Source organism: Plectropomus leopardus, chromosome 21 (assembly GCF_008729295.1).
Source record: "Plectropomus leopardus isolate mb chromosome 21, YSFRI_Pleo_2.0, whole genome shotgun sequence".
Classification (NCBI taxonomy): Eukaryota; Metazoa; Chordata; class Actinopteri; order Perciformes; family Serranidae; genus Plectropomus; species Plectropomus leopardus.
In genome coordinates this window covers 12,427,537-12,450,580 of record NC_056483.1, presented here as the reverse complement: position 1 = coordinate 12,450,580, position 23,044 = coordinate 12,427,537, and the positions used below count along the sequence as shown (strand labels likewise).

The 23,044-nt window shown below is 39.8% G+C and overlaps 1 protein-coding gene across 1 annotated transcript in view; it reads left to right on the top strand.

The window, feature by feature from the left end:
- Positions 1–833: 833 nt before the first annotated feature.
- Positions 834–23,044, top strand: part of pola1 (polymerase (DNA directed), alpha 1) — a 66,536-nt gene continuing 44,325 nt past the window's right edge. Inside the window, exons 1-26 of the mRNA XM_042510657.1 lie at positions 834–959; positions 1,463–1,590; positions 2,373–2,469; positions 2,556–2,633; positions 2,742–2,857; positions 3,003–3,065; positions 3,669–3,770; positions 3,881–4,034; positions 4,130–4,295; positions 4,426–4,598; positions 4,723–4,835; positions 5,763–5,876; positions 5,972–6,046; positions 6,153–6,291; positions 6,466–6,620; positions 6,730–6,814; positions 6,938–6,999; positions 7,248–7,337; positions 7,473–7,589; positions 7,674–7,849; positions 8,086–8,215; positions 8,862–8,981; positions 9,078–9,168; positions 9,249–9,376; positions 9,581–9,730; positions 10,637–10,759. Of these exons, the coding sequence (XP_042366591.1) occupies positions 911–959; positions 1,463–1,590; positions 2,373–2,469; positions 2,556–2,633; positions 2,742–2,857; positions 3,003–3,065; positions 3,669–3,770; positions 3,881–4,034; positions 4,130–4,295; positions 4,426–4,598; positions 4,723–4,835; positions 5,763–5,876; positions 5,972–6,046; positions 6,153–6,291; positions 6,466–6,620; positions 6,730–6,814; positions 6,938–6,999; positions 7,248–7,337; positions 7,473–7,589; positions 7,674–7,849; positions 8,086–8,215; positions 8,862–8,981; positions 9,078–9,168; positions 9,249–9,376; positions 9,581–9,730; positions 10,637–10,759 (2,994 nt within the window). The 5' untranslated portion in view covers positions 834–910. The remainder of the gene's footprint in view (positions 960–1,462; positions 1,591–2,372; positions 2,470–2,555; positions 2,634–2,741; positions 2,858–3,002; positions 3,066–3,668; positions 3,771–3,880; positions 4,035–4,129; positions 4,296–4,425; positions 4,599–4,722; positions 4,836–5,762; positions 5,877–5,971; positions 6,047–6,152; positions 6,292–6,465; positions 6,621–6,729; positions 6,815–6,937; positions 7,000–7,247; positions 7,338–7,472; positions 7,590–7,673; positions 7,850–8,085; positions 8,216–8,861; positions 8,982–9,077; positions 9,169–9,248; positions 9,377–9,580; positions 9,731–10,636; positions 10,760–23,044) is intronic.

Genomic DNA, 23,044 nt, shown 5'->3' with positions numbered 1-23,044 from the left:
GATTTGTAAAAAAGAGGGATACTAATGTCCTAAACCTGTAACTTGAGAATGATTATTGCAGGATAAGGTTATAATATTATTTTCTGTATATTTGATTCATTATATATTTGTTTGTATATTTAATTTGTTGCCTTTGATTTTGTTTAATTATATTTAATACATATACTTTCCTTTCTGACTGCATTTATGTCTGACACAGATGCAAAAACAAATACAGTATTTTTTCATTTTTAAAACGTAAATATAACGTAATAATAAATTAGCTTTTAGAAACTGCAAGTGGTCTCATCATTTAAAATATTTTATGTTAGAGTACTGTATAATACAGGCTATATTTTTTCATATTGTTTATATTAGTAGTTGCAATAAAAAGTGGAAAGATTCCAAATACAAGAAAATATAAAAAAGTCAAGATAATAATAAGGTGCAAAAGTGGCAAATCAAATATAATAATAATAGTAATAATAATAATAATAATAATAATAATAATAATAATAATAATAATAATAATAATAATAATAATAATAATAATAATAATAATAATGTCAGAATAAAGTTTACCGTATTGGAGCAGAAAAACTGAACAGTATTATAACTGTAAAATCTGCTTTACAGAGTGACTTACCATTTCCTTTAAACATGTCTCACTTGCTTACATTGTAGAAATACTGTACTTTTGTGGTCAAAATGAGTAAACAACACAGTTGAACAGCACTGCCACCGTGCGGACAGACACGTGCGGGCATCACCTCAATTCATTGGCTTATAGCGCTCTGATGTCACTTCCTGCATATGAGTTTCCCCGGGAAGGCGATTTGGCGCGGACTATCCTGTTGTTGTGTTGACCTGCTGTCTTTGCCTTGAGCAGCTGTCAGTGAGGAAACGTTAAAGGCAAAAAAAGTCCAAGTTAATGGCTCCGGTGTCAAACCCAGAGAAAGACATGGACGCTCCGGACGTTGGTGAGTTTTTGTTTGGCGTCGCGTGCTAGCTGACTTCAGCTGACTTGGACAGGGAAAGGAAAGAAGTTAGCTAACATTAGCTAGCTTACGCTGCCTTACTACAACAAGGGAAGCTCATAGGCCACTAATACTGTGTGTTTATTGAAACGTAGCTCGCTTTAGTTAAGCTAACAATTTGGCATATGAGTCTAGCGTTGCTTAAGCTTATGAGAGCATAACAGACATAACGTTAGTGTGAGATAATTTAGCTAACTACGGTGTCAGTTTTCTGACATGACTTTGTCTCCGCTGCAACTTCCTTAGTGTTGTGAGTAAAATGCAGGAATGAACTCTTCTTATTATCCATTAGAGGCATAATAAGCTAACATGAAGTCAAAACAAGTGGTCGTGTTCAAAGCGCAGACATTAAGTGTGAAACATTTGTCTTGATACATCTCTGCACATGCAGCTGTCATGTTCATACTTGCTTCTGCGTATTCATGTCCATGTGTCTCTGTCCTCAGACGACGGAGGTGATGCAGCTGGTTTGGTCAGGTCTCGCTCCAGACGGGAGAAGAGAGAGAAGGTGGGGAGGAAATCAGCTCTGGACCAGCTTAAGAAGGCCAAGATGGGGGAGAAGATCAAATATGAGGTGAGAAATCACAAGATTTAAAAGTTTCCACATATGAGGCTGCCGTCCTTCAAGAAGGCTAATATTCCTCTGTTTCAGAGCACAAATAAGTAAATTAATCCTTAGTTGATTGACAGAAAAATAATCAGCAATGTTTTCGATAATAACTCATTAAGCATCCTGGATGCTGTGACATTGTGATGTAAATCTACCACTGTTTTTGGACATTTTACAGACAAAACAATTATAGATTATTTGAAAGAATTGATTATAGAAATAATTAGCCATGGTCAACCCAGAATGGCTGCGTTTAGAATACATTTATTCTAATTAAAGACCTTAAAATTATTTCATTGTCTTTAATTTAGATTTGAGGGGTTTTAATTTTTTTTTTTTTTACGTCACTGCAGACTTATCATGGTTGGTGCTGAAGGAAACATAAAAACACTATTTGACAGGGAAATTGACAAGGCACTTGTATGTGTGCAATGCTCCTATTTTCACCCCCTCCAGGTATTTAGATCATGCAATAAGTCTGCATTGTTAAACGAAGACGTTGATTGCTCATTGGGTTATTTTTTCTGCATATGCAGAGTGGTAATCATCATTAGTGTCATTTTGTTTACTGTTTATTTTGAATTGACATCAGTGTGTTTAGTTGGAAAGTGCATGAAACTACTTTTGTGTGTGTATGTCCATCTCAGATTTTGTTTTAAGTTTAATGAAAAGTGGTATTAAAAAGCTCTTAATTGTGATTTTTTTATGCCGGTAGACTTCCTGAAACCAGTGTTCATGTTTTTCAGGTGGAGGAGTTAACAAGTGTGTATGAGGAGGTGGACGAGCAGCAGTATTCAAAGATGGTACGAGAAAGACAAGAGGATGACTGGATTATTGATGATGGTGAGTCTTTCCTCCTGTGTCCACTGCGGGATTATGTGTGACTGAGCAGTCTAATGTTAACACTTTCTTTTCTGTTCTTCTCTCAGATGGAACAGGATATGTGGAGGATGGAAGAGAAATCTTTGACGATGATTTGGATGATGATATAGTTGAAAACAACCAAGGTAGACACCTATACAATATCGCATTGCAACATTTTAAGTGTATTGTGAGTTTGGGGCAATTTGCAGTGCATAGTTTTGCAAAAAAGTGATTTTTTTGTGTGTTTGCAGGAAAAGGTGGTGCTAAAGGAGGAGATTCAAAGAAAAATGTGAAGAAGTCTGTTGTAGCTAAGCCCAACACCATCAAGAGCCTCTTCATGAACAGCAACGTCAAGAGGCCTGCTGAGGTGTGTTTCTGCTGGCATCACTGACTCGCTTCTATTACAGATATTCCAAAGTGTGCCCTGTGCAGATCTCAGCTTGACATTAAGAGATCTTTTATTCTTTCTCCTGCTCTTGCATTGACTGTAAGTATATTTTTGTCTCTTGCAGAAAGACGTGGACCTTTCTAAAGATGACATATTAGGAGACATCTTGCAGGACCTGCACTCTGAGGTTGGTATCATTTAATCAGCCTAATGCAACACAATTTGATGTCAACACAATATGACTTTCTCTGTTGAGACAGTGTCCTGACAGTATTGAGTGAGCAGTTTCCCCACAGTCATCCAAATGGTTTCTGCACACTGACTTTTACGTTTAGGCCTTTGGCTGATGTTTAATGAGTGAGCAAGTCATGTAGTTTAAAGGGCCAAATGAATGTGATTACATGTAAGAGGGACAAGAATTACAAAACAAGTGACCTTTTAGTTATTTTACAACCAGTGTAAGTGTGAATATAAGTTGATTAAAAAAAAAAAGCAAAATTAATTTCCAGGTATTGTATAAAACATAGGTGATGTATAAAATGTACAAAGACAAATGCTTGTATATTGTGTGTTGATAGTGATTCTCCTTTAAACTAAGTGAGTGATGCCATGTGCAATTTAGTCTGGCAGAGAGCTGCATCAGGCACAGGAGCACATTGCTTCTTTACCTTGCCTTTTTCTCAGTAAACTGTTTAAACTGGATTACATCTTTTGTCATTCGTGCCAGATGCCTAATCTTATATGCTGTGATAAGTGCTTTTCAAATCCGTCTCTCACTCTGTCTACCCAGAAACCAACACTTCTGGCTCCTCCACCAGTGGTCACTCTGAAGAAAAAGAAGTCTCTTGGATCACCCATGAATCCCTTTTCTATCAAACCTCAGATGCCGAAGGTATCCTGATCAATTCGGAAATATCCATATGCTACATCACTGGTGAAATTGTACAATTTGAATTCAATAACTACAGCGTGTTGTGTTGTATGTCACCTCTGCAATACTAGGAGTCACCCTCAGCTATGGGGTTAAAGGCCAAAGTTATCAGGCCTCCGCCTTCTGACCCGGCCCCCAGGTTGTCGCCCCGCCCCCCTCCCTCCACACCTGCTCTTCCTGTGGAGAAGCAGAGGGCAAAAGTGGATGAGTTTGATGAAGAAGGAGGTAAGAAAGACAGATGAAACTGTTCTAGCTTTTGCCCCTTTTCTTGCTTCCAGCAACAAAAAATCACTAACCTTTTATGACACTGTGTTTCTCAGTGAATGATGTTCTGGCATTTGACGGGGTGGACTTCGATGAGCCGATGGAGGTCGGGCTTGAGGAGCAGAAACCTGCGCTTAAAGAGGATGCTGACGCTTCACCAAAAGTGGCAGCGGTGGCTGTTAAAGTGGAGCCCAAAGCAGAGCCTCAGGACCCCGTCTTATTGTATGTTTTTGTCTGTTTGTTTGCTTCAACTACATTAGCAAATATAATTTTCCCCGCTCAGTCATAAAGTACTGCACATACATTATACACAATAAGCTAACATGTCAAAAAATGTTGCATCCTTTTCTAGATCCAGCAGGATCGGAAGCTCTTGGGGACAAGAGGAGGAAGGTGGAGCCAGCGAGGCTCCTGCAGAGATACAGGTCGACTCCAGCCGACTTCCACTGGTGGAGGGGGCAGAGGGGGAGCAGGTTTTTCGCTTCTATTGGTTAGATGCCTTTGAAGACCCCTACAGCCAACCAGGTGAGCCACATTCACACCCTGAGGCGTTATGTAGTGGATGCTATATAATGTACAGCCATAATCCAGAGATTCTGCATAGATTTGTGGAACACATCCTGGTATTTTTACCTCATTTGTGGCCTAGGTGTGGTGTACTTATTTGGAAAAGTGTGGATTGAGTCTGCACAGTCTCATGTCAGCTGCTGCGTCACTGTCAAGAACATCGAGCGGACGATGTATTTCCTGCCCCGCGAATATGTAAGTTTCCCACTCTGTCATGTTACTGCCAGTATATTACAGAAAAAAGATCACCATGTTCTTAGAAAGAACCAGTATTCTTCCCCTTTTATATGCTTTTTTGGAAAACCCACCGAGCTCATACTGGAAGATATTCGCTCTTATGTGATACTCGAATGAGAATTAGGGCTGCAAATGCAAATTTGGTTGCCATCACTTCTCCAAAACACTTCACAATATAAGTTTTTTTGTGTTTGCTGGAATTCTAAAAAGTAAGGTTGTACTTCATTTGTGTGAATAGATGTTTTTACTATTTAAAGCACTATTCACATAGAACGAGTATCACCTGGTGCTCTCTAGTAATTTGTAATAATCTTGGAGGTCTTCTGTGATCTTAATCCCATATCAATCTTTTATGTCCATGATTTGTATTCATTCCATTGCAAATTACATACCATATTTTGCAAACACAGAGATCATGTGATAATGTAGGTTTTTTGTTTTCTCCGTGCCTCTTCCCTGGTCAGGATTTATGGAGGTTGTGTTGGCAATTATAATGAAAGTTTTGACAGCATTGTGGGTGCAAATTCAGCTCATGTCATTCAGGAAGCTGATATTAAATCGAGCCTCGACATCATATCTGGGGAATAATGTCAGTAAATTTGAGTTAAATATAGACTTCACTTAACCCATGCAAATAAGCTGCACACAACACATATGTGGGGGGATCATTTTGTAAATTACACGAGGTTCTCTTGTAATACTAATTCCATGCAAATAAGGCTTAAGACACAGTACACAATGCGGTCCCCATCCCCAAAAAATCTGTAAAGCTAAAAGACAGTACAAAGTTACTGAGGGTAGATTTGTCTCACATGTAACCTCTGTGTGTGTGTGAAAACACTTTAAGGAATTCTTTCAAGTTTTTGGCTGTTTTTTCATGAACAGAAAGTGAACACGAAGACAGGGGAGGTGTCCGACACTCCTGTAGGAATGATGGATGTCTACCAGGAGTTCAACGAACTCTCGGAGAAATTTAAGATCATGAAGTTCAAGTCTAAGGTCAGTGCCAACCTTTAGTTATGGACTCTCTAGCATGAATGTCATTTTCTGGCAGGTTTGACATCATGCATGTCTTTTTTGTGTTTGTCCTACAGAAAGTGGAGAAGAGCTATGCTTTTGAAATTCCCGATGTGCCCACCCAGTGCGAGTACCTGGAAGTCAGATATTCTGTGAGTGGATGTGCGCACATACACCCTTGCTGGGTAGAAATGATCCAGACCTTTTATTATTTTAAATGATAACCTATTTTTCATGTGGTTAATCTCATTTTTGCAGGCTGAGTTCCCTGCGCTGCCTTCAGGCCTTAAGGGGGCGACCTTTTCCCATATTTTTGGAACCAACACCTCCAGTCTGGAGCACTTCCTCCTCAGCAGGAAGATAAAGGGGCCTTGCTGGCTGGACATCAAAACACCACGTGAGGAGGATGTCCCTTTGTCTATAAAATCTGAATTATAAGTCTTTTTGCTCGAATAACAAATGTAATACCTTTGATTTAGTTTAACTTGACTTGTTTTTAAGGGTTTTGGCTATTTATAAGAACAATACATTGTATGTTGTAAGTCTCACATATAGTCCCTGTGTCCGTTAGAGCTGATCAGCCAGCCGGTCAGCTGGTGTAAGGTGGAGGCTCTGGCCCTGAGGAGTGACCTGGTCACTGTGGTCAAAGACCTGCCCCCTCCACCCATCACCGTCATGTCCATCAGCCTCAAGACTATCCAGAACCCCAAGACACACCACAATGAGGTCAGGATGAATTTGCTGTGTTATTTAGCCATGCTTTTTTTATCATGTGCTCCGAAAAACTGAGATACTTAATGAGCAAGAGCATAATGAGACAAATGTTCCTCTGCAGATTGTGTCCCTGGCTGCACTGGTCCACCACTGCTTCCATATGGACAAAGCTCCACCTCAGCCTCCATACCAGACCCATTTCTGTGGTATGTTATTTATACTCATTATGTAATGCATGAATGTGATAGAACTTTAAAGCTAATTTGACAAGTGAAAGTATGAAAAAAGAGTAAAATGGGACAGGCTTTTTGATTTTTTTGTCTTTGCAGTGGTCAGTAAACCAGCTGACTGTATCTTCCCCTACGACTTCAAAGATGCTGTGAGGAAGAAGGTGAGAGAGATCAGTGGTTTACAGATCCAAGGACTATAAACAATATAAAACATTTAATTCATGTGGCACTTAAATTAAAGCTGTTTGTACATGATTTTATAGGAAGGTGGTTTGGTTAAATTTGTACAAAAAGCAGATTCTATTAGAGTTGATTGAGAGTATATCTTGATTGATGGGATTTTATATTTAATTGAGAGTATATTTGTACTGACAAAAACATTGATGATTTGACTCCTTTCTTTTGTCAGAATGGGAAGGTGGAGATAGCTTCTACAGAGCGGACTCTGCTTGGCTTCTTCCTGGCCAAGCTGCACAAAATCGACCCTGATGTGCTGGTGGTGAGTAGATGTTTGGATGGATTGATTCTGTGCAATTTTTCTGAATCAGTTACAGACAAAACATTTGCCCAGATAATGGTGCAGTGTTTTATCTGGGCAAAAAATTGTACGCTAATCCTCAGTCTTTTCCTGCAGGGTCACGACATCTTTGGTTTTGACCTGGAAGTGATTCTGCAGAGGATCAATGTGTGCAAGGTTCCCCACTGGTCTAAGATCGGACGCCTCAGAAGGGCAAATATGCCCAAACTAGGAGTAAGAAGAATGAAAATCTGTTGTGATGTAGTAGATGTATTTTTTTGTTTCATATTTTACATCACTAATCGTTGTGCGTGGCAGGGTCGTGGTGCCTTTGCAGAGAAGAGTGCAACCTGTGGCCGTCTGGTGTGCGATGTGGAGATCTCAGCCAAGGAGCTGATTCGCTGTAAAAGTTACCATCTGACCGAACTGACTGCACAAGTTCTGAAGACAGAGAGAGTCACAATCCCTTCGGAAAACATCAAGAATCTCTACAGGTTTGTTTGTCCTTAAAGTGAGAGTTTAACCAAATGAGAAAATCATTGTTCTCGCAAATATGTATTTGCTCTTGCGTCTATGCTGCAACAGAAAACAATAAAGTGTCTGTCAGTAACTCTCTTGATCTTCTGCTCTATGTAAAGTTTTATTTATTTTCTTTTTAATGAACACAAATGAGAATCGCTTTACCATTAAATTGTATCCTAAAACATGTTTGTCTGTGTTTGTGTGATAGTGACTCTCCTCACCTGCTCTACTTGTTGGAGTTGACCTGGACAGACGCCAAACTGATCCTCCAGATCATGTGTGAGCTCAACGTGCTGCCGCTGGCCCTGCAGATCACCAACATTGCCGGCAACGTCATGGTAATGCACAACAATACTATTTCCAACAAAAAAAACCATTAAATGTTAGAACACAGCTATTGTCTGACCTTATTGCTCAGCACGAACAGAAAACGCAAACAGTAATTAAAACTGCAGTCGCTTCACAATTTGCTGAATGTCATGATACTAACATACAAATAACTGATGCTTAAAGTGCATCCTGATCTCAGAAATGTCTGCACCAACAACAGTATTTAAAGAAAGCAGTTTAAACACACTAGACAAAAACAGGAATGGGCAATCATTGAGGTTTTTGAATTCCAGGCAGCAGCTCCTCTCGTTTATTTTACAGATGGAGTACAAATACTGAAAACTGAAGTCCAAAACAAAACAGTTTGCTGACAAAAGCTAGACCCGGTTCTCCTGTGAATGAAGAGTAAAGCTTTAAATCATAAAGTGTTTATCAAGAGCCAGCATATTTTGATCAACAAGCATGTTTCAGGGAGAACTACAAAATAAAATACACAGGGAAACAGATAACATTTTAGATTTTAGTTTGAATGGGATATAAAGATACCATCACCCCTGAACCATGCTTCTGATTGACTCAAGTCATATGCAGCCTCTGCTTCATGACTCGTTTCCTTTTGTTAATTTTATTTTCCACCTTGCTTCTTGTCTGCAGTCTCGCACTCTGATGGGCGGTCGCTCCGAGAGGAACGAGTTCCTGTTGCTTCATGCCTTCCACGACAAAAACTACATCGTCCCTGACAAGCCCTCCTTCAGAAAGGCCCAGCTGGAAATGGTAAAGCCTCACACAATCACGCACAGCTTCTTTTTGTAATGTTGAGTCATGTGACAAATGTTTTATGCCCTTTTTCTCTTTGTTTCTGTGTCCCAGGTCGAGGGAGAAGAAGATGTGGATGCAGGGAAAGGCAAGCGGAAAAAGAAAGCAGCATATGCTGGAGGTCTGGTGCTGGATCCTAAAGTTGGTAAGTCACTGTTTTTAGTTTAAAGTGTCCTTTTATTCTGTATATGCATATTTCTATAACCTCTCTTTCCCTTTACGCAGGTTTCTATGACAAGTTTGTGCTGCTGCTCGACTTCAACAGCTTGTATCCGTCAATCATCCAAGAGTTCAACATCTGCTTCACCACTGTGCAGAGGGAGGCTCGTAACGCACAGAAGAAGAAGGATGAGGTGCGTGCACAGTTTGTTAATATGTTGGCTGCAGAAACAGGTGTGTTTGTTAAACTTACGGTTTAAAGCTGTACCCGATTCAGAGTTTCACCAGTTGAAATCAGATTTGGAGGTTTAAATAGACTCAACATCCTGGTCCCCAGCCTTTTTTATCCTCAAGGAGATCTTAAAGATGACTTCCAGCATTTATCTCCATGGTTACAGGAAGATGACCCAGAGGAGATTCCCGAGATTCCAGATTCAGACCTGGAGATGGGAATCCTGCCCAAAGAAATCAGGAAGCTGGTCGAGCGGCGTAAACAGGTCAAACAGCTGATGAAACAGCAAGACATCAACCCGGACGTCTACCTGCAGGTAAACACAAATATATCTACACATGCACACTGAAATACTCAGATGCTGAACACACTGTGTAATTATTTCCAGTGTTGATCTTGAATATCAACAATAATATATAAGTTGGTGTGAATGCTTGCCTCCCTTTTGTTAGTTTCCAAAGTTATTTTTCACTTTTTTTAAAATTTAAAGTTACTTGTAAAAGGTATAGACATAATAAATGTATATTTTATTTTCCAAATGTAATAGGAATGTTCAATGTATTATTTGGTTTGTATTGTGTGCCAAACCAAAACCTTCATAACTAAGAGTTAAATACATATATGTGCATTGTGACACCCGAATTGTCTTCTCTTATGTACCGAAGTCTTTTTATGGCCAAAGTATGCGGAATAAAAAATATAGGGATGCTTTGTCATCCTCAAAATCCAAAGCACTGCAGTAAATTACATATTTATTCAACCACAGATCAGTGAAAAGATGTTTGGATCGTGCTAGTTTATTGATGGACAGCAGTTGAGTATTTTGAGTGTATTATAGTCTTCTGCTCTCAGCGAAAATAGATAGTCAAGCATATAGCTCTTTAGCAAGTGCATTGGTGCTGTTTGAACATTTTCATTTAGACTTAAAACTGCACAATTGTTTAAATAGACAATCACAGTTAGCTCTTAGTCCAACTTAAGTAAAATGGTAACCACAAGCATATAGTGTATACCCATAAGCTGATAGACTCAGCTCAGGTGTGGTCAACCGTCTAAGCATGGTGATGAACGTCACTAATCTTGCACCTAGCTGAGATGTTTCTATTGTCAACTTTTTTTATTTACTGTTGAGACAACTCCTAACCTATAAACTTCATAACTTCCTTCCCATCCTACCATCCTTTAATCTATTCTGCCTAACTTGTGTCTGTCTGTCCATCAGTACGACATTCGCCAGAAGGCTCTGAAGCTGACTGCCAACAGTATGTACGGCTGCCTGGGATTCAGCTACAGCCGCTTCTATGCCAAGCCACTCGCTGCCCTGGTCACACACAAGGGCAGAGAGGTGAGTGTATCCTGCATACCGCGCATCAATGCATCAGTGATTTTAGCCTTAATAGTTGCCTAACGTGTTAACTGCCAGACATCTGATAGCTAATACAGAGCCAAATGAGCTCAAAAAGAAGATGATCATGGTTAAATGGAAGTGGTACCTTTTAATGCAGGGTGTACAAACACACAAAACACGCTTGGAGTGATTAAATAATGAGTCCTTTTGTGATTTAGATTCTAGTTTTTGGAGGCACCTCAATAAAAATGAAAATACTTTCATTTTCATCCACAAGAGGGCACTGCTGCATCAAATTTCACATCACGCAACACTCCTACTATTTCATTTTCTCTCTGACTTCTGCCACATCTTCTATTTCTCGTGCTCTTGTCTCACATTTTGTTATCCTTTTTCTCCACAACATTATCTCTTCCTCCTTCACCCTGTGGCCTTCTCCGCTCTAAATATGGCCATAGCCTCAAGTTAAAATCAGAATAAGAGACCTGTTGTTTTGTCAGTGATATCAATAGCTCTGTGTAAGTATTTTCCACTAACAAAATGCCACAGGCGCAAACATGAAGCTCACACACTCTCCATGTAAAGTCTGAATGTGGAATGACTGCTTTCAACACACACAAATGGAACAAAACGGGCGTGCACGCTCAATAAATTGGCCCATAGAAGCATGTGTACTGCATGACATAAACAGCTAAATCTGGTATTGTAACTGAACACCACACACACACACTCTGTCCCACCATGTCAGTGGTTGTACTCATGTTCATTTAATGAGCTCCAACAGTACACATCCTCAGCAGAGGCGTCAAGCTTTGCCTCAGGGGAGTCCTTCATTAAGATCCCCTTACACACTCATTGTGCTCACTAATAGAGGGCAGGGCAGTTACTCAGTGTGTGCGTGTTTGTTATTTTGTCAGTCCATTTGTGCCTGCAGTCACGCTCGTTGTTCGGCTGACAGAGCTACATTGTAAAAGGTGCAGATTTGATTCGCTGGTACAGGTGGGAGTTTCTCTCCCTCGAGACGCACTGCTTGTGTGTGCCAGAGGTGGATGGGTTAATTACATTTTGCCTTCTTCTGGCTTCATTTCATCCAGGAAGTGGCACCACTCTCAGGCACGAAGTCAGCTACATTTACAGTACCTCAAATAGTGACATTGCTGCACTCTGCAAACAGCCCTGAATAACAAAATGCTGTAAATATAAATAGAGTTGGTTAAAAAGTCTTTTTCAAACTTCAACCAAAACAACACAACATTTCTCCTTGTAGCATAATCCCAGTGTATTGTAGTTAAGTGGTAGCAGTTTAGGTTAAAAATATTCTAAACATTATCCTTTATCCTTTGCAGTGTTAGCACCGAAAGCACTGGTTACACCACACACAAGTAACTAAAGTGTTCTCCTATAAGGTGCACAACTACGCAGTGTTGTCATTGAGGAATATCAGGGTGGTAATAACACAAGCGTTTCCTATTTTGATCCAGTCGTTCAAAAATACACTGACATGGATATATTGGCCCTTGCTTATGATATTAAGTGACATTTTGTTTTTGTTCATCAATAAACATACACATTTAAACAACATGTTTAAATAGAAACATATGAAGATAATCCTTTCAGAAAGTGGCAATGAAATGTTTTGTGTAATACAAATGACAGAAACTGAACATAGGAGCAAATATTTAAAACATAAAAATGGAGAGGTTGAAAAAAAAAACACTGATGCAGTTGTATTTGTAATGTAAACACAGGATATACATCAAGGTTTTGTGAGAAACTGCCTTAATACTGATGCCCGCAGGTCCTCTTACTGGTTGTTCCAGAAGTGAAGACTGTATAGATAAAAAAAAAAAAACAAAATGTTTAAAGAAGGCTTAGGTTGAGCTCAAGGAAACAATCAAAGGAAAGTGTCAGAGTTAAAGAGAAAAAACCTTGAAGGAATGTGTGTTATATATCATACCTGACAGATTCAAGTGATCCCAGTGACTGATATGAAAACTCAAGGTGGATCTTAAACACATGCTAAAATTAAAAGACAGATAATAGGCCTCATAATGTGTGCTAAGAGGCTGCTGTATATTATATTATAGAAATAATCATCTCTCTATACATGCCAACCTCTGCCACAAATACCAATTGTGTTAAAAGATATTCTGATAGATTTTAATAGGTTTATTAACATTTAAAAGGTTACAGATAAGATAAAGGGACATTTTAAACCCAAATCAGAGATACTTATTTTTTCTTCTTACCTGTAGTGCTATTTATCAGTGTAGATTATTTTGGTGTGAGTTGCTGAGTGTTTGAGATATCAGCTGTAGATATGTCTGCTTTCTCTCCAATGTAATGGAAGTAGATGGCGCTCAGTTTGTGCTGCTTCAGAGCACCAAAGAAATACATTAAAAAACTCAACACCAGAAATCTTGACACAGTTACTTCAAATAATCCACAGACTTTATTGTGAGAAGCGTCATGTAGGAACTTTTTTTCTTTCTACTGAACTACACCTGCCAACTGTATCACTGCACCGAAGGAAGAGTGCATCTACTCACGGACGAAAGGCTCGCGCTCATGGCAGTGCCAGATAACAGTAAACATTAATGGTGTCCTCCTTGGCTGAGCTGTAACGTTGCATGGCTTCCTCTGTGCAGTGTTACAGATGGGTGGCTTAGATCGGTAGAAAGAAGATAGTTCCTAACTGCTCACAACAAGGTCTGTGGATTATTTGATAAGATCATGATTTCTGGAAAGATTCATCGCTGTTTAATTTCTCAAATGTATTTTTTTTTTTTGGCACTTTAAACCACCAACAGAGTACCGTCTAGTTCCATAATATTCAACTGAAGGCAAACATCTCATCAGCTGATATCTGCAGGACTTTGCAACCAAAAACAGATCTAGATTGATAAAAGTGTGTATTTTTGATTTTGGGTTGAACTGTCCCTTTAAACCTACTCTTGAAACCTGCTGATGACCTGCTTCGATATCACTTTTCTCTCAGTCTTCTGAAGTTACCCAGTTTGACGAGGGGACATTAAACTAATTGGATTGTATTTTATTAGTTGCATTAGTACATTGCATACAGTGGAGAGTGATATGCCAGATTAGAGCGACGTGTGCGTCAAAAGGTCATCCATCAGATCTGAACCCGCAGTGTGCTGAGTACACGGCATGGACCTCAGCTTACTGAGGTAGTACGAGATCCCACTTTGCACGATCTAAGTGTTTTGTTTACTTTGTATCCATGATCCTAGACACCAATCTATTTATACTGCAGGCTGTGTGTTTTTGGAGAGCACAGCATCAACACAACAACCAGGGACTCCCACTGTAAATGAGATGCTGTAAATAATGTTGTTGAGGATAATTTAGTGCTCTTAAGTCTTTATTTGGGCTCTCATTTATTAGATATTCTGTGAAGAATCTTTGATATCTGCAAACATTTGTGATGCAGTTGGATAATTACATTTTTATCTGATAAATTGTGTTAGTCACTACTGTTTTAAACTGCATTATATTTAACATTAATGTGGAAGTTTTGTCATGATCCTCCAGGTCAACAATCTAATTATTTCTGGATTGACTACACGAACGTAAAGCTGGTCTTTTTAACTTCTAGTATCAGGGCTTTCAAACACTAACCATACACAATAAAATAGGCAGCTTAGCTTTTTTTTAACAAAATTATGTTACCTAACCAAGAGCTGTGAGAGATGCAGGCTCTGTGAACAATTTTAAACGACAACAGAAAACACACTTATTTAATTGGGCTTTTAGATAATGTCATTTTTTCATTCTCTTAATTTATTACTCTTACTGGTCTCAGTTTTTACTTTCACTTATACATTTTATCGACTTTATTTTTATTGTTTAATTGTTTTGTCTATTTGCCCTTGTTTTGCCATTTGTTTTTCTTGCATTTTGATTTTTAGAGCAAGTTAAGCTACATCTCGTGCACTCTAAATTAGGTTTATTATCAGTATATTTTTTTATTATATGTATACCGACTGGCTCGTGTAAAGATGCATAGAGCTGTTTGGTCCAGGCAACAGTTTAATAACCGTAAGCCAAGTAGTTCTTGGTAGTTTCCGACTGCAGCGAGCCAGAAAGGCCAGCTGGCATTTATGGCGGGGTTTCTAGTGTATTTGTGGGTATTGCCGTTTGCACCCCGACCCCCATTTTAATCGTCACATTTGCACTCTACTTTCATATCGTGATTTAGGAGGCTTTTTATTTTTGTAATTGTAACACGTACACAGACCACTTCTCTGTCCGCGGTGTAAATCCACCCTCCCGCCCCCTCGGCGCGCTCCCTTCATCTGTTTGGACGAGTGTGCAGGGTGAATGTGCATGTGTTCTGTGTATTTATTGATTGGCTTAGCTCTCATCTTTCTCTCACTCTCGTTTTAAATTGAGGCCTAACCCCCCTGCGGCAGGACGGGTCAGACCCAGGGGCCACAGTGGTTTCTCAGCCCAGGGAGGGTTCAGATGAGGGGGCTCAGGGGGGGATGACAGACCCTTGGCGGTGGCTCTTCTGATCAGATGTGCCAACTTAAGAGGGGAAAGCCCCCACTTAGCTCCCCTCCCGACTCTTGTGTGCGCTTCTTGAGTATGTCTTGTATCTATCTGCGTCTGCATGTATATGTCGACGTACATGTGTCTGTGCGTGTGCGCGCACAAGTGCTACTGGCCGAACTCTGCCCTTTGTCGGGGGACCATTTGTTGTGGCCCTACTCTGTCCTGGTATGTGTGGGTATTAAGGGGGGGATGATGGGTATTAAGAGGAAGGTGAAGGTTTAGGATTACACAGCCACAGATTGATGTCCCCCTCAACCCCTCAGCGTTATTTTGGGTTCTTTTGTATGTTCGCCAGAGAACAGTTGGGTGCAGAGAAACTGATATATGAAACACGGACAACTTACACGCATGTGGTTATAATAGGCTGATAAATGCATTTGTCATACCAGGAAGACTTTTATTGTCCATCGACCGCCGGCTGGTGAATCCCTGACTTCGGTTTCACTTTAGAAAATTAAATGGAAAGAAAGGAAGATTTTCTGCAGATGCTCTTGTGGAACAGATCTGTTGCAGGAAAAACTCTACAGCATTTGGCTCGTCGTTGGTGTTAATTTTCTTTGCTGGTGTTAATGTTGCTAGTCATAGCAAATAGAGAAGTATCTGTTAATAGTCAAGGGCACCACAAAAGCTGCATTTCCTGGAGTGCAGTTCATCTTACGTGTGTTTTAAATGGAAGAAATGGCACAGAATGAATCAGTAGCTCTTTTTTATTACCCATTTTTGTAATTTTGGCAGTTTTTTAAAGCATGTTAACCACCTTATGTATCTGAACACAAGCTGTGTGTGTGTGTGTTAGTGTGTCTAATTCCTCCTAATCGAGTGATGTTAACAACAGAGGCTGCTTCAAGCCGTTGATTGTTGTGGAACGCAGATTGGTTTGACCTTTGACCCTTTTGCCAGCAAATCTGACAACTGTTAGCAGGTGTGTGTGTCTCAGGACAGAGGACGACTCCGCAAAGCCATTCTGCTGTAATTGAGTCTCTGTCCTTGTGTTTAAAAACAGCCTGACAGGAGCTCGTAGTTCACATTATTGGATGGCATGCAGAGTGAGGGATGGAAGCGGGCTTGGGTAACGGAGCGAGGGTGTGGAGAGGTCAAAGTTTGGTTTAGGTTAAACCTCTGTGCGCACTTGTGTGTGTGTGAGGTTGCGTGTGCTGGTAATGAAGTCTAAGTAAATATTGTTGCCCCCAGTGTCCCTCGTTCAGTTTCTGTATCATTCCTCTTGTCTCAGGAATCACAAATCATTTCCCCGAATTAGACGCAGGAATACCTAAAGCAGCCTATCATGTCTCGTCTGTGTGTGCGTCCGTCAGGCTGCGCCGTGATGTGCTGTGAGTAAATGTTGTTGCCCCCATTTCTTTCATTCAGGGTCTCAAACGCTGCTGCGGTCTCAGAATCACAAGGGTCGTTTTTACATTTCCCCGAATTAGATTTAAGAGTACATAAGCCTGCCTACACTGATGTGTGTGTAAGCGCATGTATGCACGCTCGTATCTGGGGAAATGCGGGCTGCATGTTTCCATGGTCCGGTACTCCGCAGAGCTGGCTTTACTGCTGATAGGAGTGGACTTAACAAATAGTCACATGGGAGCAGCGCTGCTATTTTGGCGACATTAGCTTGTCTGTGAGGGCTGACAGTGGACAGGACAAGGTTTCAGAATCTAAACTGCGACTTTAGCACACCTGCTAATGAGGCCATGTGAGACCAGGCTAATAGCAGGGATTATAATTCACTGCGGATTGATCTGACATATGGTGTCTTTATCAGGGCCATTGATAGAGTTGTAAATGAGAGGACAATTAGTACATGGTTGAAACTGACTTGACAAGTAGGTGATACTCATGTTCACTTCTATTATAACCTCAATATTTCCAGACTTATGACCCTAATGAACTCAATCCCTTTAATCTCCTTTACTGCATTTGTTTCATTGAACCAAAAATAGAACAATATATTAACATTTTACTACTTCTTGATTTAAGGACGGAGAGAAAGTTGTAACTTGAGCCTCCTTTATGCTTAGTGCCCACTAAATTACTGACATGTGCTTACTTTATTTCCTTGAATACCAGTCCCTGCTCCCATTCACACACAGCCACCATCCAGGAAATGTTTCTGACCATTTCAGGGACACACTGCTTGTGTGGAAAGAGATTGAAAATTCTTGGCCAATAGCCGATAATGACATGTGTTTTTGTTGATTATTTTGTTTTCCTCATTTTGTGCCACAGAAACAAATAAATCTTCATTATATTTATTTTTTTATATAAAAAATTCTAACTTTTAAAATTCACTCATTATACTGTATTTGAATGATTGCAAATTCAACCCCAAAAATGTACTAAACAACCTTCAATATAATCGTCTTTAACATAAAAAAAGATGTTTAAAAATACTTGCTCCAAAAGTCTTTTTATTATATAAAATCTGTCATAATTCCCTATCTAATATCTGGTTTACATTGCTGTGAAATCATCACCAAATGTCTCCTTCAAACAACTGGGTCTCCTCCTACAGATTTCAGCAGCCGATAGATGGGTGCATCCCTAAAATAGATTCATACAAGTTAAACCTGTCTCATTTTATGAGATTGAAGCTGATGTGTAATGACAAAGGTCATTTTATCCTCCTAAACCGTCTATTGCCTGTTATCTCAAATATCACAGTTTAATGAGCCCTTTTGGCTATCCACACGTACATTATTTATTTGCCTGACAACATTTTAAGAATTCACTGGTAACTACTTTGACTGCGCCACGGATGAAGTGACACACCAGGATGTGTCCTTTCCAGCTATTAAAGTACCACATTTTTAATTGAGCAGACAGCAGGAGGATTGCTGTCATTGTCGAGTTATTTTCGATGAACGCCGGCGTTTGTGATCTCAGCCGGTTGTATTAAATCAGACGCAGCTTTACAACAGATTGACCCTCCCAGTAGCAGACATGAGAACACAGCAATGGCATCTGCCAGGACAGGTGTGCGTGTGCGTGTGTGTGTGTTTGCACTCATGCATTCTTGCATGCAAGTGCAATCATTTCAGTGAAAGAAGAATTTTCATTCTCTGCATGTGTGTACGGAGGTGTGTGCACCTGAGAGCTCACACGAGCAGAAGAGAGGACTACAAATCTTTTATGCATCTTTGTGTGCGAGATTGTGTTAGCGAAAGAGGGGTGTTTGTGTATGTATGTGCACACATACACACACGCCTTGTGTACGTGTTGTGTGCACGACGCCCCCCCCCAGCTTTGACAGTGGTGTGTTCCTCCACAGGTGCTATTTCAGTCGGCCGACTGTCATCCCAAAATGCTTTTCAGCTGAGTGCTTTTCAAAACAATCGTCACTGGTGCCCCAGGCTCTTTTTACAAGGGCCCTCTGCCGAACTGAGGTTTAACATGCTGCCTCTGATCTGCTGATCAGAGGGTGTGTGCATGTGTGTGTGTGTGGGGGGAGATGGATTTCATCTTTGTGTGTATCTCTGTATTATCTTTATTGCTTCCTTTCAATCTATAAACCATTTGTCACTCATCCAATGCAGATCAGTTAAGACCCACATTCTTATTCAAAATGACAGCCTGGCAAAAGACAAAAGATATTTTGATGAGGAGGTGGGGGGAATGAAATGAAGAATAACACGAGAGGGACATGACAACAAGACACATAACACTAATAGATAAGGCGAGCAAATGGCTGAGCAACAGCTGGGGAAAAGCCAGATATCACAACAAGGCTGAACCAGTCATCAATTAGCATGACAGGGTGCAATATCACACAGCTAATGGGTACAGCTCATGTGCAGACACAGGGGTGCACATGCAAAGACATGAGACATTGTTAAAAGCACTAAATTAAAAGGGATCGCAAGCTGTGAAAAGTCAAGTCAGAGACTGGGCGCACGTAGATTTTACAATGAGATATTAAATGTTTTAAAGAATAGATGGTGTTAATTGTAAAAACATCAAACCTCCAGTCTCTCACTCTCACCTTTTCCAACTTAATTTCTGTTCTGAAAACCTTGATTTAGGTTTAAATCAGCTGCACTAGTCAGCTGGACAGTATTTGTCATTTATCGTGGACCTGTGCTCCTGTAGTTGTCTCCCTCGTTCACTTCGTGGCAGCTTTGAGTGTTACAGACTACAGCAGCACCACTTAACCCAACTACATCTTTTAGCAACATTGGCAGGGTCAGATGCCCTGAAGTCTGTGTCCTCAAGTCTCAAGGCAGATTGTTGGGTACATTATGTTTTAAAAATGGGGAGCACAAAGTGAAAATGTCACCTGTAAATTGTGCAAGTCAGTGTTGAAATACTGAATGAACACAAGAACTCCCCACAGCACTCATGCACTACTGTCAGGTCTAATACTAGTTGGTCTGACAAAGCTGCAGCTACAGACTGCAGTTTCTTGAAGTTACTTTCTGCTTCAATTTGAAGGTTTATTGAAAAATATTTTAATCAATTTCAAAGAAACACTTCACCCCCAAATGACTATTTGTGTAAGAAGACTTTATTTTTCTTGCTTACCTCGATGGTGAATGAAGAATCTAAAACTAGAGAAAATTCTTCATTAACTAAAGTAAAAGGGGTCCACATTTAACAGCAAAACTATATAGAAGCATCAGTTTTCAAACTCTCATAGAATTCATGCAGTATAATCCAAGTCTCTTTTATCCAGTTATACAACTCAGTACTTCCTAAAAAGTCAGCCCTGTCCAATGGGGAACTGAACCAAAAGTGTCACTTATCTATACTCTCCTCAAAGACAGACTCCACTGACAAAAACAGTCATTGTACCTCGCTGAATCAAGGCTGCCTTGATTGGTTAGTTTGTTTTCTATTATTGTGTGACTTTGGTGAATCTAAACTAACCCTTTTAAAACACCGTTTGGTGGTGTGTGCTTGTGAAATGAGCGATCAGCGCAAACGTATTCCCGTTTTCCTTGCACGCCTTACTCTTACTTATGCATGCTGGATTGTCCTGCATTTGTTCTTAATAGTTGTCTTAAAAAATATGAGTAGCAGTAGTTAATGGCAACACGTATACATGAGTACAGCAGAAGGCACTTTATTAAATACAGGAGGTGTGCGCTCGAGTCACATGATTGGACTCAAGACATAAGTTTTAGTTACTCTAGACTTGACTTGACAACATCGAAAAAGACTTGCAGCTTGACTTGGACTTTAACACCAATACTTTGACTTGAGCCTTTTCATTTAAAAAAAAACACTTGATAGTTTCCCCAAAGGCCCCAAGATGAAAAAAGTATGTTATTTATAAAGTTTGACAAAATCAAGTAACTTCCCTTATTTTCCTGATTTAACTAACTTTACCATTATCCAGACCCAGCAAGTCGGTGCTTAAATCCTCAGATCTACTTTGTCTGAAGCAGACTGTTAGTGTCCAATCAGGCTGCAGCAGAGATACATGAAAAACCACCGTTATATTAATTACCAACTGGCAAAAATGACACCAATGACAATTTTGTTCACGTACAAAAACTATGCGGGTGTCACAAAAACCAAATTGCAGTCTGAAAAACATGCATGTTGAAAATTACAGACACAACTGCCAACAACCTCATTTTAACAAATAAAAAAAAAGCTTTTAACACAGCTCAAAATAAATAAAAGCAGTCATTAATTTTTGGGAATGTTTTTTTTTCTTATTCTTTTTTTAAAATTGGAATTGCCCTCAGAAAAAGTGCATCATGACTCAAAACTCAAAGTTGCCTGACTTGACTTTACTTATAAAACAATGACATGGTTCCACCTCAGCTATATGCATATTAAGACACATGTCACTAATTTGACCTCCGGACGTTGTTGACCTAACAGCCCTCGCCTCCATCTTGGTCTGAAATGGGAGGATGACGTGGGATAAAGAGTGTAATTTTTTAAAAAAATCATCATTTTTTACTGACAAATCTTCATCCTTTACGCCGTGCGGCACCTATCAGTTAGCTGCTCAATTACTGTCCAGCCTAATTTCAGTGTTTTAATAATAAGGGGCTGAGAAGTGAAAGAGACATGAACGCAAGAAAACTGAGTGATGTTTTAGGCGTGATACAAGAAAAGAAATAGTCATTAAAAGATTTATAAAAGATTTTTATAAATGGGTAAAATAAGAAAAGAGGAGATTCACTGTGACTCATTGTCGACACCAAGCTATTGACATCGGACTCTGAGAAACCATACGTCATTGGACCGCAGAAATATCAGATCTTCATAACTTAAAGACGTATGTAATCCAGGTTTTCATTAAGTCTGCTAAATGCTAGCAAATGCTGAATAATGGCTGTCATAAGATCCCAGGGCTCACTGTGGCTTTTTCAAATGTCTTTGGATTGTCCGTCCACTTCTTCAAAACCAAAAGACGTTCAGTTTACGGTCACAGATGAGAAGGAAAGTAATTGCATCTTAAAAGCTATTACCAGTAAAGTTTTTCTAAAATAAAATAAAATTATAAGTCAAAATGGTTAATCATTGCAGCTCTATATTTCATCTTATTTCGATAACCTGGTTGATGTGAAAGACTGAGTTGTATTACTGAAGGACACAGCGTCTGGACAAAGCTAAGTAACACGAGTCCGGTTTTTTCAGTTGTTTGCTCCAGTATGAGCGGCATGCACAGTGGTGACTAGTGTAGTCATCAGAGGAACGATGAACACACACACGCTCTTTGTACCCCCTGGGGCTATGTGTTTGCATTGGTCCATACAGTATGTGTGTGTGTCGGTATGTATCTAAAGATGAGCGCTCACACACACACGCAGTCAGTTGCACACATTGCATCATGGTCAAACGACTTGTCTTTCACGCGGTTCATTCCTTAAAGCAGTCTGTCCTGCTGGGACTGACAGCATATGGAAAACCTGTCTAAATGAGTCCACACATCAATTACATCAACGCATTCTCACCTCGCCTGCCTCCCCCTCCGGCCTCACTGTGCTGTCGCTCTGCCTCTTGTCTTTCCCACATCTCTCTCTTCATCACTTCTCTGCCCTTTCCTTCCATCTATTCTCTGATCATTCCCCTCTCCTTTAATCTCTCTCTCCTCCTTCAGTGCTTCTTCTTGGCGTTTTACTAGAGTAAAAAGTGACACTGTAAAGTCTTTAGCTTTTAGTAAATGTTAGATTTGTATGTAGAAATGTTGATATGATGACAAAACACCATGACACAATAGAAATGTGTCAACATTAAGAGATTTTGACTTATACTGAGGTAGCACTCCCTTATTATCTATATTAGTAGGTGTTCAAGTGGGGATGTCTGGTTTGAGATCTGTGAATCTGAAGGATTATCAGTTGCCAAGATGCTGTTCAGTGAGTTTTAATACTGTGGAAACCCCTAAAAGTGATCATATCTCTCTGGTTCAAATTGATTACATTTAGCTTATTTTTATAATAACCACATTTTTTGTGCCTCAGTACCTTCAGCAGCCTTGTTTGTAGGCATTATGTTTTCAGGTTGTACGTCAGTCTGTTGGCCTGTTCGTCTGATTCTAATTAATGCAATATCTCAAGAAGTCTATGAGGGGAATTTCCACAAATTTGGCGCAAACGTCCAACTGGAGTCAAGGATGAACTAATTTGATTTTGGTTGTCCAAGGTCATTGTGACCTCTCAAAACATATATTTGTCTAGAACTCAAGGAATCATATTCTAATTCTAACAAAAATTCACACAAACGTCTAATAGGATGAAATGA